This window comes from Anolis sagrei, chromosome 13, assembly GCF_037176765.1.
Source record: "Anolis sagrei isolate rAnoSag1 chromosome 13, rAnoSag1.mat, whole genome shotgun sequence".
NCBI lineage: Eukaryota > Metazoa > Chordata > Lepidosauria > Squamata > Dactyloidae > Anolis > Anolis sagrei.
Genome location: NC_090033.1, coordinates 11,678,175 through 11,693,484, shown reverse-complemented (window position 1 = coordinate 11,693,484; position 15,310 = coordinate 11,678,175). Strand labels below are relative to the sequence as shown.

The 15,310-nt window shown below is 44.7% G+C and overlaps 1 protein-coding gene across 4 annotated transcripts in view; it reads left to right on the top strand.

The window, feature by feature from the left end:
- Positions 1 to 15,310, top strand: part of MEGF6 (multiple EGF like domains 6) — a 232,694-nt gene that overhangs the window by 188,419 nt on the left and 28,965 nt on the right. For all 4 annotated transcript variants that reach the window (XM_067472777.1, XM_067472776.1, XM_067472775.1 and 1 more), the window contains 2 exons: positions 2,193 to 2,321; positions 10,309 to 10,437. In XM_067472777.1, the coding sequence (XP_067328878.1) occupies positions 2,193 to 2,321; positions 10,309 to 10,437 (258 nt within the window). The remainder of the gene's footprint in view (positions 1 to 2,192; positions 2,322 to 10,308; positions 10,438 to 15,310) is intronic.

Below are 15,310 nucleotides of genomic sequence, written 5' to 3'. Positions count from 1 at the left end.
CACAGCACAGCTATTTTTGAACTGCTTAGGTGAACAGTAAGCTGCGCTATGTAACAGTCGGGAGTTCAGCCCCAACTCAGGCTTTGAACTCGCCACCTTTCAATCAGCAGTGATTTATTGCAGCTAGCGATTAACCAGCTGTGCTACAGCCTGGCCCATTTGCACCATGACATCAACTGCTGGATCGTAAGTCCACACTTATGCAAACCCCATTGATTCAGTGGGTCTCTTCTAGAGGCTGATTTCCGTCTTGGCTGAACACAAAAGGCTTTCTCCAAAGCGGTGCAGTCCAAATGGAGAAATTGGCTGGCAATCTATGAGGAAAGAAAAAGTTGTGTAAGTCGCTCAAAGGTTAAGCTATTGAAAAAAAAAAGAGATTCTTGTAAGCCTCCTATAAAAGGGCTTTCTTGTTCCTTTCCCCCCTTAAAATTGGCAGAGAACACCCTCACGTATCTCTTGCCCAATTGGCCAAGTTTCAGAATAACTGGTTGGGTCATTTTGTAGGTCGAAGCCATCATACTTCCTCCCAATTTCCAGTTACTGGAGTCGAGGGTGATTCCACTGCAACTAGACTCGTAACTGCTCACATTTGATCCTATTGGACTTTTTTAAGAAGAAAGCTCAGAGATAGAATCATAGAATGGTAGAATCCTAGAGTTGGAAGAGACCTCCTGGGCCATCCAGTCCAACCCCATTCTGCCAAGAAGCAGGAATATTGCATTGAAAGCACTCCTGACAGATGGCCATCCAGCCTCTGCTTAAAAGCTTCCAAAGAAGGAGCCTCCACCACACTCCAGGGCAGAGAGTTCCACTGCTGAACGGCTCTCACAGTCAGGAAGTTCTTCCTCATGTTCAGATGGAATCTCCTCTCTTGTAGTTTGAAGCCATTGTTTTGCGTCCTAGAATCATAGAATGATAGAATCCTAGAGTTGGAAGAGACCTCATGGGCCATCCAGTCCAACCCCATTCTGCCAAGAAGCAGGAATATTACATTCAAATCACCCCTGAAAGATGACCATCCAGCCTCTGTTTCAAAGCTTCCAAAGAAGGAGCCTCCACCACACTCCAGGGCAGAGAGTTCCACTGTTGAACAGCTCTCACAGTCAGGAAGTTCTTCCTCATGTTCAGATGGAATCTCCTTTCTTGTAGTTTGAAGCCATTGTTTTGCGTCCTAGAATCATAGAATGATAGAATCCTAGAGTTGGAAGAGACCTCATGGGCCATCAGTCCAACCCCCTGTCAAGAAGCAGGAATATTACATTCAAATCACCCCTGAAAGATGACCATCCAGCCTCTGTTTCAAAGCTTCCAAAGAAGGAGCCTCCACCACACTCCAGGGCAGAGAGTTCCACTGTTGAACGGCTCTCACAGTCAGGAAGTTCTTCCTCATGTTCAGATGGAATCTCCTCTCTTGTAGTTTGAAGCCATTGTTCCGCGTCCTAGTCTCCAGGGAAGCAGAAAACAAGCTTGCTCCCTCCTCCCTGTGACTTCCTCTCATGTATTTATACATGGCTATCATGTCTCCTCTCAGCCTTCTCTTCTACAGGCTAAACATGCCCAGCTCTTTAAACCGCTCCTCATAGGGCTTGTTTTCCAGACCCCTGATTGTTTTAGTCACTTTCCTCTGGACACATTCCATCTTACTGAAGCCAAACTAATGTTCATCCAGATCATCCAGCTCTGCTTGTGTCCAGTTCACAATCCCAGCAGTGACGGCGATGGCCCACGTGTTGATAGCCCTGATCGTATTTCTGCCATTTAATTTGCTCTTCAAAAGCTTTCAGACTCTTTGGATATATTCTTTGCTGACCACATTTTTTACTTGTCCATGCTTGATATTGTCCATAATAATAATAATAATAATAATAATAATAATAATAATAATGTTGTTGTTATTAATGGCCGTTGGGTGGGCTTTGATTGTGTTTTCCTGCCTGGAAGAAAGAGGTTGGTCTGGATGATCCTTGGGGGGCTCTTCCAATTCTTTGGCTCTATGATTCTATTTTTGAATCGACTGATACAGAACCCATGGATAGGGAGGGCTGGTGGAATCTGTATTCAGGACAATAATAATAATATCAACCAATAAATTGATGCTATTTTAATTGGTCAGTTTTTTTAAAGCGGTCAATCAAATAAGTGGATTAGGCTGACATTGAACCCCCTTTTGTGACTTTCTCGTCTCCTTGCAGCATGCCCAGAGGGAACACATGGAAGAGAATGCAAGGAGCTGTGCGACTGTGAGCGTGGAGTCCGGTGCCATCCCGCCACAGGAGCCTGCGACTGCCCACCGGGATGGAGAGGACAGCGCTGCGAGAAAAGTAAGGCTGAAGGAACTTGTGAGTCTTGAGATAAAGTCAACTATGTCTTTTTTTACACAGTGGTCAGTCCTCTTTTACCTTAGAATCATAGAATCATAGAATCAAAGAGTTGGAAGAGACCTCATGGGCCATCCAGTCCAACCCCCTGCCAAGAAGCAGGAATATTGCATTCAAATCACCCCTGACAGATGGCCATCCAGCCTCTGTTTAAAAACCTCCAAAGAAGGAGCCTCCACCACACTCCGGGGCAGAGAGTTCCACTGCTGAACGGCTCTCACAGTCAGGAAGTTCTTCCTAATGTTCAGATGGAATCTCCTCTCTTGTAGTTTGAAGCCATTGTTCCCTTGCGTCCTAGTCTCCAAGGAAGCAGAAAACAAGCTTGCTCCCTCCTCCCTGTGGCTTCCTCTCACATATTTATACATGGCTATCATATCTCCTCTCAGCCTTCTCTTCTTCAGGCTAAACATGCCCAGTTCCCTAAGCCGCTCCTCATAGGGCTTGTTCTCCAGACCCTTGATCATTTTAGTCGCCCTCCTCTGGACACATTCCAGCTTGTCAATATCTCTCTTGAATTGTGGTGCCCAGAATTGGACACAATATTCCAGATGTGGTCTAACCAAAGCAGAATAGAGGGGTAGCATTACTTCCTTAGATCTAGACACTATGCTCTATTGATGCAGGCCAAAATCCCATTGGCTTTTTTTGCCGCCACATCACATTGTTGGCTCATGTTTAACTTGTTGTCCACGAGGACTCCAAGATCTTTTTCACACGTACTGCTCTCGAGCCAGGCATTGTCCCCCATTCTGTATCTTTGCATTTCATTTTTTCTGCCAAAGTGGAGTATCTTGCATTTGTCACTGTTGAACTTCATTTTGTTAGTTTTGGCCATTCATCTCTCTAATCTGTCAAGATCGTTTTGAATTCTGCTCCTGTCCTCTGGACTATTGGCTCTCCCTCCCAATTTGGTGTCGTCTGCAAACTTGATGATCATGCCTTCTAGCCCTTCATCTAAAAGGCATGATTGTTTGAGTCCCCAGATATTATGATAACTCCTGTTCCTTTTGAAGAACTTCCTGACTGTGAGAGCTGTTCAGCAGTGGAACTCTCTGCCCCGGAGTGTGGTGGAGGCTCCTTCTTTGGAAGCTTTTAAGCAGAGGCTGGATGGCCATTTGTCAGGGGTGATTTGAATGCAATATTCCTGCTTCTTGGCAGAGGGTTGGACTGGATGGCCCAGGAGGTCTCTTCCAACTCTTTGATTCTATGATTCTATGATGATCCACCTTGCCAAATATTTATTTATTGTGTCAGAAGCAAATTGAGAATACAGTTTTCATCTATATAAATAAAAATGTAATCTTAGTTCGTGCTACCATCAGAACTCAAAAACCACTGGGGGAATTGACACCAAATTTGGACACCGAACAGTCCAATTTATGTCCTCCACTCAAAAAAAAATAGATTTTGTCATTTGGGAATTGTCGTTGCTGGGATTTATAGTTTACCTACAATCAAAGAGCATTCTGAACTCCACCAATGATGGAATTGGGCCAAACTTAGCACACAGGGCTCCCATGACCAACAGAAAAAACTGGAAGGGTTTGGTGGACATGGACCTTGAGTTTGAGAATTGTAGTTCACCCACATCCAGAGAGCACTGTGGACTCAAACAATGATGGATCTGGACCAAACTTGGCATGGATATTCCATATGCCCAAATATGAACACAGATGGAGTTTAAGGGAAATAGACCTTGACATTTGGGAGTTGTAGTTGCTGGGATTTATAGTTCACCTACAATCAAAGAGCATTCTGAACTCCACCAATGATGGAATTGAACCAAACATGGCATACAGGACTTCCATGACCAACAGAACACACTGGAAGGGTTTGGTGGGCATTGACCTTGAGTTTGGGAGATGTAGTTCACCTACATCCAGAGAGCATTGTGGGCTCAAACAATGATGGATCTGGACCAAACTTGGCACGAGTACTCAATATGCCCAAATGTGAATAGTCCTTGACATTTGGGATTTGTAGTTGCTGGGATTTATAGTTCACTACAATTAAAGAGCATTCTGAAACCCACAAACGACAGAAATGGGGCAAACTTCCCACACAGAACCCCCATGACCAACAGAAAATACTTAAGGCCATCCAGTCCAATTCTCTTCACTAGGGCAAGAAAATGTATTCAGAGCCCTCCTGACAGAGAGCCATCCAGTCATAAATATAGATAGATATGATTCTCTCTCTCTCACACACACTGATATAGTATAGGTTTGAAAGAGACCCTTCAAGGACAATGATATGTTGCATGTTCCAGAGTAGGCAAACCAGACACTCTCCACATCAACACTGACAAAGAAACAACAAGAAATACTGTTTACTCACAAGCGGAAAGGAATTAGATAGATTAGAAACCAACACTTTCTCATTATTTTCCAGATCACCAGACTGGGCCACAGCAACACGTGGCAGGGCACAGCTAGTGTATTTAAAAAACCACAAACAAAGTTAAAAACTTGGCATTATGCTAAATGTCCTTTGACCAGAAGCTGGCCACTGGTGTACCTCTGGTGTTTCTGTGTCCTCCATTGTGCATGTGGCAGGGCTCAGAATGCATTGTAGTCAGTGGTCTGTGGTTTGCTCTTCTACACCCAAACAGAGGATGGGCCGGAGATGTCACTGCCTTGGTCCTTTCATTACTGGCTGCTACTTCCTGGAGGATATCAGTTGGTACAATAGACATCTTGTAATAATCCGGCATGTCTCATTAAGAGCCACATCCACTGTTTTAACATGGTGAAATGTATTCCACACTGGGTGTACGAATTCAGCGGTAGAGAAGCAAAGCTCAAGGGCAGGTGTCTTCACTATGTCTAGTTGTGATCCCCAGGTTGTGCCAGTCGGCTTTCATATGATGTTATTTCTTGCACCCACTTTTTGTTTGATTCTCAAACAGTGCTTCTTGTAAGTCAGTGCACAGTCCAAAGTGACTCCCAGGTGTTTTGGTGTGCTGCAATGCTCCAGTGGGATTCCTTATCAAATAATCCTCAGGACTCGGGATACTTGTTCTTAATTATTTATTTATTTATTTGCTGCATTTGTTGACCGCCGTTCTCAGCCCTAGGGCGACTCACGGCGGTGTACAACATATAAAAGACAATTTACAATAAAGCCATAACGAAAAAACCAACATATCACTAATACACAATCATATAATTACACTAAAATAATCCGCTCCGTCTTATCGTAGAATCATAACCAATCTCGTAATCCATATTCCGTTCCAGTTGTCATTACCAGTTAGTGTAGCACTCAGTTAAATGCCTTCTCAAATAGCCATGTCTTTAGGCTCTTACGGAAGGACATAAGGGAGGGCGCCTGTCTGATGTCAACAGGGAGGGTGTTCCACAGCTGGGGGGCCGCCACCGAGAAGGCCCTCTCTCTCGTCCCCGCCAGACGTGCCTGTGAGGCAGGCGGGATCGAGAGAAGGGCCTCCCCAGACGATCTCAAGGCCCTCGTGGGCTCATAGGCCGAGATGCGGTCCGAAAGGTATTTTGGGCCGGAACCGTTTAGGGCTTTGTAGGATAACACCAGCACCTTAAATTGGGCCCGGTAGCAAATCGGCAGCCAGTGGAGCTGGAACAACAAGGGCGTTGTATGCTCCCTGCGTCCCGCTCCTGTTAGTAGCATGGCTGCCGCGCGCTGGACTAGCTGAAGCTTCCGGGCCGTCTTCAAGGGCAGCCCCACGTAGAGAGCGTTGCAGTAGCCAAGGCGGGATGTGACCAGAGCGTGTACCACCGTGGCCAAGTCAGACTTCCCAAGGTACGGGCGCAGCTGGCGCACGAGCCTAAGCTGTGCAAATGCTCCCCTGGTCACCGCTGAAACCTGGGGATCTAGGCTCAACGATGAATCCAGGATCACACCCAAGTTGCGAACCTGCGCCTTCAAGGGGAGTGCGACCCCATCCAGCACAGGCTGTAACCCTTTACCCTGCTCGGCCTTGCGACTGACCAGGAGTACCTCTGTCTTGTCTGGATTTAATTTCAGTTTGTTCGCCCTCATCCAGACCATTACAGCGGCCAGGCACTGGTTCAGGACCTCGACAGCCTCCTTAGTAGCAGGTGGGGAGGAGTGACAGATGGGGAGGAGTGGGGAGGAGTGACAGTGAAATAGCAGGTGGGGAGGAGTGACAGTGAAATCACACATCTGTATTTTAGATGGATGAACTGATTTCCCTGTAATAGGCAGTAAGAGCCACTAAAGCTTCAGAGAGCTTCTGTTCAACTATTTCAAAGCTCCCTACTTGAGTGGTGATGGCATGATCATCAGCATAGATGAAACTCTCTGTCCCTTCTGGCAGTGGCTGATCATTTGTATAAATGTTAAACATGGATGGTGCAAGCATGATCCCCTGAGGCAGGCCGTTCTTCTGTTTCCGCCGTCTGCTTCTCTGTCTCAGAAACTCAACAAAAAAGCTCCTGTTTTGTAGTAGATTTCCTATGAAGCGAGTGAGGTGGCAGTCCTTTGTGATATTATCAATTTTTCTCAGGAGAAGGTGATGATTTACGGTATCATATGCTGCTGACAGATAGTAGCTGATAATTATTATAAAATACTAGCCATCCCCTGCCATGCGTTGCCGTGGCCCAGTCTAGTGATCTCGAAAGTAAATTAATGAGAAAGTGTTGGTTTCTAATATATATGTAATGTCTTTCTGCTTGTGGATACTTCTTGTTGTTTCTTTGTCAGTGTTCATGTAGAGATTGCCTGGTTTGCCTGCTTTGGAACATGGAACATATTATTGTCCTTCTTTAGGGGTCCCTTTCAAATCTATGATACTATATATCTCTCTGTGTGAATCATATCTATCTATATCTTAGACTGGGTGGCTCTTTGTCAGGAGAGCTTTGTTTATGTTTTCTTGCCCTGGTGAAGGGAGTTGTACTGGATGGCCTTAAGTACGAGGGGTATTGAAACGTTTTGAAGTCTGTGCCTGAGATTACTCATGAAACCTTTCTAATGTAACCATCAAGGTTTGTGCCTCTTGTGAAGATGACCGTTTTAATCCCACCGCTGCCACCAATTGTGAAGAAGGCCGTTTTAATGCCACCGAATGCCACCAATTTGTGAAGGAGCGTGGTTAAAGCTTACTGCCACCAAATGTGTGAGGAAAGCTGGGCAACGATCAATATCAGATTAGGAGCTATTTTATAAAGGGACTATTAATTACAGAAGGCGTTATTCATCTGATAGCGCAGCGTTTACTGTCCCCGGCGTGACTCCACTTCCCATGCAGGCTGTTTGCCTTGAGAGAAACTGTATCAGGCAAGGCTTGAGGAAAACAGGAACAAGTTTATTTTAACAGGAGTATAACATGTTTAACTGTTTCTTCACAAGAGGCACAAATCTTGATTGGTTACATTAGTAAGGTTTCATGAGTAATCTCAGGCACAGACTTCAAGACGTTTCTATAAGCAGATGTAACCCTTCTGGACACCTGTCCTAATATAACAAATAAGCTAAAAGTAGTTCACGCTCTGGTCACATCCCGCCTTGACTACTGCAACGCTCTCTACGTGGGGCTGCCCTTGAAGACGGCCCGGAAGCTCCATCTAGTCCAGTGCGCAGCAGCCATGTTACTAACAGGAGCGGGACGCAGGGAGCATACAACGCCCTTGTTGTACCAGCTCCACTGGCTGCTGATTTGCTACCGGGCCCAATTCAAGGTGCTGGTGTTGGCCTACAAAGCCCTAAACGGTTCCGGCCCAAAATACCTGTCTGACCGCATCTCGGCCTATGAGCCCACGAGGACTTTGAGATCGTCCGGGGAGGCCCTTCTCTCGATCCCGCCTGCCTCACAGGCACGCCTGGTGGGGACGAGGGATAGGGCCTTCTCGGTGGTGGCCCCCCGGCTGTGGAACACCCTCCCTGTGGACATCAGACTGGCGCCCCCCCCCTATGTCATTCCGCAAGAGACTAAAGACGTGGTTGTTTGAGAAGGCGTTTGAGTAAGTGCTGCAATAACTGGCAATGACGATTGGAACGGAACATGGATAACGAGATTTGGATTGTGATTCAACAATGAGACGTCGCAAATGATTTAGTGTAATTGTATTATTGATAGTGATGTTGTTTAATGTTGTTGTGATATTGCTTATGTTGTAAATTGTACCTGTTTTTACATGTTGTACACCGCCGTGAGTCGCCCTAGGGCTGAGAACGGCAGTCTACAAGTGTAGTAAATAAATAAATAAATAAATAAAAGGCTTATTTAACAGAATTCCCTATAGCACACCGGCTACAGACACATTCCCTGAATCTCCACCCAGGGACTCAGTCTACCCAGTAGCTCACCGGCTTACTGACTGACTTCCAAAAACAGCTGCCCCATGAAGAGGCAGTTGGCTCCGCCCCTGTTGCTATGGCAACTCAGCCAACGCCAAGCCACCATCTCCAACAAAACACAATCCTACATACTTACCATCCTTAAACCATTATTTAAATTACACATAACCAAAGGAATAAAATTTACACATCGTCACAGGTATTTTTTAAGTAAGGTCCGTTTTGTTGTAGACACTAGTAGTTCACGCGCATACTGCAACAAGCATGTGTGTCGTGTACCGGCATGCCTTGGGAACAACTGTGCTCAGTTGTTCCTGAGCTAACCTGTACGGTTCTGTTCTGTGTTTTAAAAATGTTTAAGACTATCAACTCACCCTCCGCATGTGAGGTTCGCTCAGTGATACGGTTTTTGTCAGCAAGGAACCTGCCTGCTGCAGAAATTCATCGACAGATTTGTGAAGTGTACGGTGATACTGTTATGAGTGAAAGCAAAGTGCGTAAGTTGGTACGACAATTCAAAGATGGCCGTGACAACGTCCATGATGAGGACTGCTCCAGTCACCCTTCTTTGATTACAGACGATTTGGTGGCTTCAGCAGGCAGCAAGGGTATTTTAAAATTGGTTCAGAGGTATGATAAGTGTTTGAACAAACTTGGCAACTATGTCGAAAAATAGAGTGAAGTATGTACTTTCTGAAAATAAATTTACTTTTTTGAAATAAACTTTCGTTGTGTACTTATGCTCAAACGGATCTTACTTAAAAAATACCCCTCGTATTTTCCGTTGGTCATGGGAGTTCTGTGTGCCAAGTTTGGTTCAATTCCATCATTGGTGGGGCTCAGAATGCTCTTTGATTGTAGGTGAACTATAAATCCCAGTAACCACAACTCCCCAATGTCAAGGTCTATTTTCCCCAAACTCTATCTGTGTTCATACTTGGGCATATGGAATATTTGTGCCAAATTTGGTCCAGATCCATAATTGTTTAAGTCCACAGTGCTTTCTGGATGTAGGTGAACTACAACTCCCAAACTCAAGGTCAATGCCCATCAAACCCTTCTAGTGTTTTCTGTCATGGGAGTCCTGTATGCTACGTTTGGTTCAATTCCATCATTGGTGGAGTTCAGAATGCTCTTTGATTGTAGGTGAACTATAAATCCCAGCAACTACAACTCCCAAATGACAAAATCAAAAATGTTTGAGCGATGGACATACATTGGGTTGTTAGGTGTATGCTGTTCAAATTTGGTGTCAATTGGCCCACTGGTTTTTGAGTTCTGTTAATCCCACAAACAAACATTACGTTTTTATAGACAACACAATTTGGAAAAAAACAAAACAGTTCTGCTCCTGATTTGAAAGTGTTATTCCTGTTTAATTGTGCAGTCTTTACTTTGAAAGTAAGGAATGTGATGGAGTTTGGAGCAGTGGGTTCAAATTACAGAAAAGGACATTAGGAAGAACTCACCGAAGGAGTGGTTTAACATACTACCTCCTAATGTCCTTTCCCATAATTTGAACCCACTACTCCGAACCCCGTCACATTAAAACTCTGTCTTAAGGGAGAAAGGCATGGTTGCGCTTCATCCAGGCTAAGTCTTCAAATTTCCTTTTCCGTTCTCTTCCTGACAGCCTGCCTGCCTGGGACCTTTGGGAAGGACTGCACTGCCATCTGCGACTGCCCTCCCGGAACACCTTGCAACCACATCACGGGCGAATGCGGCTGCCCTCCCGGATTCTCTGGCCATGGATGCGAACAGAGTAAGTCCCGGCACGGAAAGGACTCCAGTGAAGTGGTGTCGAACCCATTAGAAAACATTTATATTCCTGGTTTAAATGTGTTATTTCCTGTGTAATTGTTTGGAAGTAGTTGTTCTACTTCAGAAACTTCATTTTGGTGGCCGCCACAAACTAGGATGAATTGTTTGAGACTCGACGGGATATTTATTGAAAAACTACAGCCAAATCTCCTGCAGGATGTCCCTCCTCATAAACTTTCCCCATTTTTAAATGATGGAATTAGGAAATTACATTTATAACCCAGGAACAAAAATAATGCTAAATAGTGTCATCAAAAGTGATGGGAGTTGTTGTTCCAGAACATCTGGAAACCCACTGAAAAGAAGAAGGGGAGCTGAGGGATGATTTATTGTTGCCACCAATTTGAAAGGAACCAGTATTCAGGAGATTTTACCCCAGTTCCCAATTTTAAAAAGACTTAGCCGATTTGCAATGGAGGTTGCCGATTAGGAACCAAATTTACCATCAAGTTAGAAGTGAGGCTGTTCAATTGCACCTCCTCCTTTATTAAGAAAGTAATAACTTAGTAGTAATTACACTGTATATACTGTAGCGTGACTGGAGAGAAGAATGTAGATTTATTTGGTTACTTTTCCCTACGTTTCTGCCACCACGTGAGGAAAGTTGTAATATTGTGAGAAATGGCACTTGGTACACAGAATAGACGGAGCTGAGGCAATCTTCAAATAAAAGTTAACAATTTTATTAAGTACACAGCGTGTGGTTGCAAGACGTAACTTTTCCTTGTTGCACTTGGAATAATACTTGTAACTTTAACAGTTCATTCTTTCTAGTAACACAGTATCTTTCTGACGTAGAGCACTTGTTTCAGACAAAGTTTCCATACAGGGATGTTTCCCTTAGTTGATCCTCCCTAGATCAAATACTAAGTAAACTATTCTTTAGCCTCTCCTTAGACTAAAAGAATACCAGCTATGTTTCACCATTCGGCTGCACTAGCCTGAGAAACTTCCAGTAGCCAAACCCAGCTTTTCAAAGCCTCAAAGTTTTGCTTCACAAGTCACTCCGTCACCTTTCCTTTCCTTCTCTCCCAACTCCTAACTCCTCACTCCTCTGAACCTAACTCCTGACTGCTCACTCCTCTAAACCTAAACCCTAACTGATTTTTAACTGTCGTTTTTTTCAAACTCTCCCCTCTAAGCTCCTCCCACTTCCCTCTCTCCTGCATCGGTCTCCATGGCAACGCACATGGAGGACTCCTCTGACTTAGGCCGCTCCAGCATTACTGCAGCCAATCTAAACACAAATACAGTTAAAATCATACAATTTATAATCAACTCCTGTACACCCACATTGGTAAAAACTAAAGAGCACGGACAAATATGTTAAAGTGGCATTTCTCAATCTGGGGGCCTCCCTTAGGGAGGTCATGAGGGGGTGTTAGAGGGGTCACCAAAGACCATCGGAAAACATAGTGTTTTCTGTTGGTCATGAGGTTTCTGTGTGGGAAGCTCGGCCCAATTCTATCATTGGTGAGGTTCAGAATGCTTTTAGATTGTAGGTGAACTATAAATCCCAGCAAGTACAAATGTCAAGGTCTATTATTTTCCCCAAACTCCACCAGTGTTCACATTTGGGCATGTTGAGTATTTGTGCCAAGTTTGGTCCAGATCCATGATTGTTTTGAGTCCTCTGGATGTAGGTGAACTACAACTCCAAAATTCAAGGTCAATGCCCTTCCAGTATTTTTTGTTGGTCATGGAAGTTCTGTGTGCCATGATTGGTTCAATTCTATCATTGGTGGAATCCAGAATGCTCTTTGATTGTAGGTGATCTATAAATCCCAGCAACTACAACTCCGAAATGATAAAATTATTCCCTTTTCCAACCCCACCAGTATTCAAATGTGGGTTTATCGGGTATTTGTGCCAGATTTGGTCCAGTGAATGAAAACACATCCTGCATATCAGATACTTACATTACGATTCATAACAGGAGCAAAATTACAATTATGAAGTTTGTTGTTGTTCATTCGTTCAGTCGTTTCCGACTCTTCGTGACTTCATGGACCAGCCCACGCCAGAGCTCCCTGTTCGTCGTCATCACCCCCAGCTCCTTCAAGGTCAATCCAGTCACTTCAGGGATACCATCCATCCATTTTGCTCTCAAATCCCTTCAATAGGTTGAGTTAGTCATGGGGCTTCTGTGTACCAAGTTTGGTCCAAGTCCATCATTAGTGGAGGTCAAAGTTTCTCTGGTTGTGGGTGAACTACAACTCCCAGAAAGGAAGGCCAGTTCTCCCCAAACTCCTCCAGTAATCAAATTTTGGCATATCAGGTATGTGTGCCAAGTGTGGTCCAGATCCATCAGTGTCTAGATTCACAACACTCTCTGGATATAGGTGAACTACAACTCTCCCAAATCAAGGTCATGGGGGTTCTGTGTGCCAGCATATCGGGTCCAAATCCATTGGTGTTTGTGTTCACAGTGCTCTCTGGATATAGGTGAACTACAACTCCCCCAAATCAAGGTCATGGGGACTCTGTGTGCCAGCATTTCAGGTCCAAATCCACTGGTGTTTGTGTTCACAGTGCTCTCTGGATGTAGGTGAACTACAACTCCCCCAAATCAAGGTTATGGGGGGCTCTACGTGCCAGCATATCAGGTCCAAATCCCTTGGTGTTTGTGTTCACAGTGCTCTCTGGATGTACATGAACTACAACTCCCCCAAATCAAGGTCATGGGGGCTCTGTGTGCCAGCATTTCAGGTCCAAATCCATTGGTGTTTGTGTACACACTGCTCTCTGGATATAGGTGAGCTACAACTCCCCCAAATCAAAGTGAATTTCCCCTGAAGACCTCCAGGATTTTTTGCTGGTCATGGTGGCTCTGTGTCCCAAGTTTGGTCGAATTCCAACTTTGGTGGAGTTCAGAGTACTCTTAGATTGCACGTGAACTATAAATCCCAGTACCTACAACTCCATAATGTCCAAGGAAATACCCCTCAAAACCCACCAGTCTTCAAATTTGGGCATATCGGGTATGCATGCCAAGTTTGGCCCAGATCCATCATTGTTTGGGTTCATAATATGCCCTGGATGTAGGTGAACTACAACTCTCCCAAATCAAGGTGAATTTTCCCCGAAGACCACCAGGATTTTTAGCTGGTCAGGGTGGCTCTGTGTCCCAAGTTTGGTCCAATTCCATCATTGGTGGAGTTCAGAGTGCTCTTAGATCCATCATTGTTTGGGTTCATAATATGCCCTGGATGTAGGTGAACTACAACTTCCATTAATCCTCCCAAAGACCTCCAGGATTTTTTGCTGGCTCTGTGTCCCAAGTTTGGTCCAATTCCATCATCGGTGGAGTTCAGAGTGCTCTTAGATCCATCATTGTTTGGGTTCAAAATATGCCCTGGATGTAGGTGAACTACAACTTCCATTAATCCTCCCAAAGACCTCCAGGATTTATTGCTGGCTCTGTGTCCCAAGTTTGGTCCAATTCCATCATTGGTGGAGTTCAGAGTGCTCTTAGATCCATCATTGTTTGGGTTCATAATATGCCCTGGATGTAGGTGAACTACAACTCTCCCAAATCAAGGCGAATTTCCCTTGAAGACCTCCAGTATTTTTTGCTGGTCATGGTGGCTCTGTGTGCCAAGTTTGGTCCAATTCCATCATTGGTGGAGTTCAGAGTGCTCTTAGATCCATCATTGTTTGGGTTCATAATATGCCCTGGATGTAGGTGAACTACAACTCTCCCAAATCAAGGCGAATTTCCCTTGAAGACCTCCAGGATTTTTTTGCTGGTCATGGTGGCTCTGTGTCCCAAGTTTGGTCCAATTCCATCATTGGTGGAGTTCAGAGTGCTCTTAGATCCATCATTGTTTGGGTTCATAATATGCCCTGGATGTAGGTGAACTACAACTCTCCCAAATCAAGGCGAATTTCCCTTGACGACCTCCAGGATTTTTTGCAGGTCATGGTGGCTTTGTGTCCCAAGTTTGGTCCAATTCCATCATTGGTGGAGTTCAGAGTGCTCTTAGATCCATCATTGCTTGGGTTCATAATATGCCCTGGATGTAGGTGAACTACAACTCTCTCAAATCAAGGCGAATTTCCCTTGAAGACCTCCAGTATTTTTTGCTGGTCATGGTGGCTCTGTGTGCCAAGTTTGGTCCAATTCCATCATTGGCGGAGTTCAGAGTGCTCTTAGATCCATCATTGTTTGGGTTCATAATATGCCCTGGATGTAGGTGAACTACAACTCTCCCAAATCAAGGTGAATTTCCCCCGAAGACCTCCAGGATTTTTTTGCTGTTCATGGTGGCTCTGTGTCCCAAGTTTGGTCCAATTCCATAATTGGTGGAGTTCAGAGTGCTCTTAGATCCATCATTGTTTGGGTTCATAATATGCCCTGGATGTAGGTGAACTACAACTCTCCCAAATCAAGGCGAATTTCCCTTGACGACCTCCAGGATTTTTTGCAGGTCATGGTGGCTTTGTGTCCCAAGTTTGGTCCAATTCCATCATTGGTGGAGTTCAGAGTGCTCTTAGATCCATCATTGTTTGGGTTCATAATATGCCCTGGATGTAGGTGAACTACAACTCTCCCAAATCAAGGCGAATTTCCCTTGAAGACCTTCAGGATTTTTTGCTGGTCATGGTGGCTCTGTGTCCCAAGTTTGGTCCAATTCCATTATTGGTGGAGTTCAGAGTGCTCTTAGATCCATCATTGCTTGGGTTCATAATATGCCCTGGATGTAGGTGAACTACAACTTCCATTAATCCTCCCAAAGACCTCCAGTATTTTTTGTTGGTCATAGCTGTTTGTGGAAGCAGGAGCTTGTCTGTGTAAGTGGACACCCCAGCCA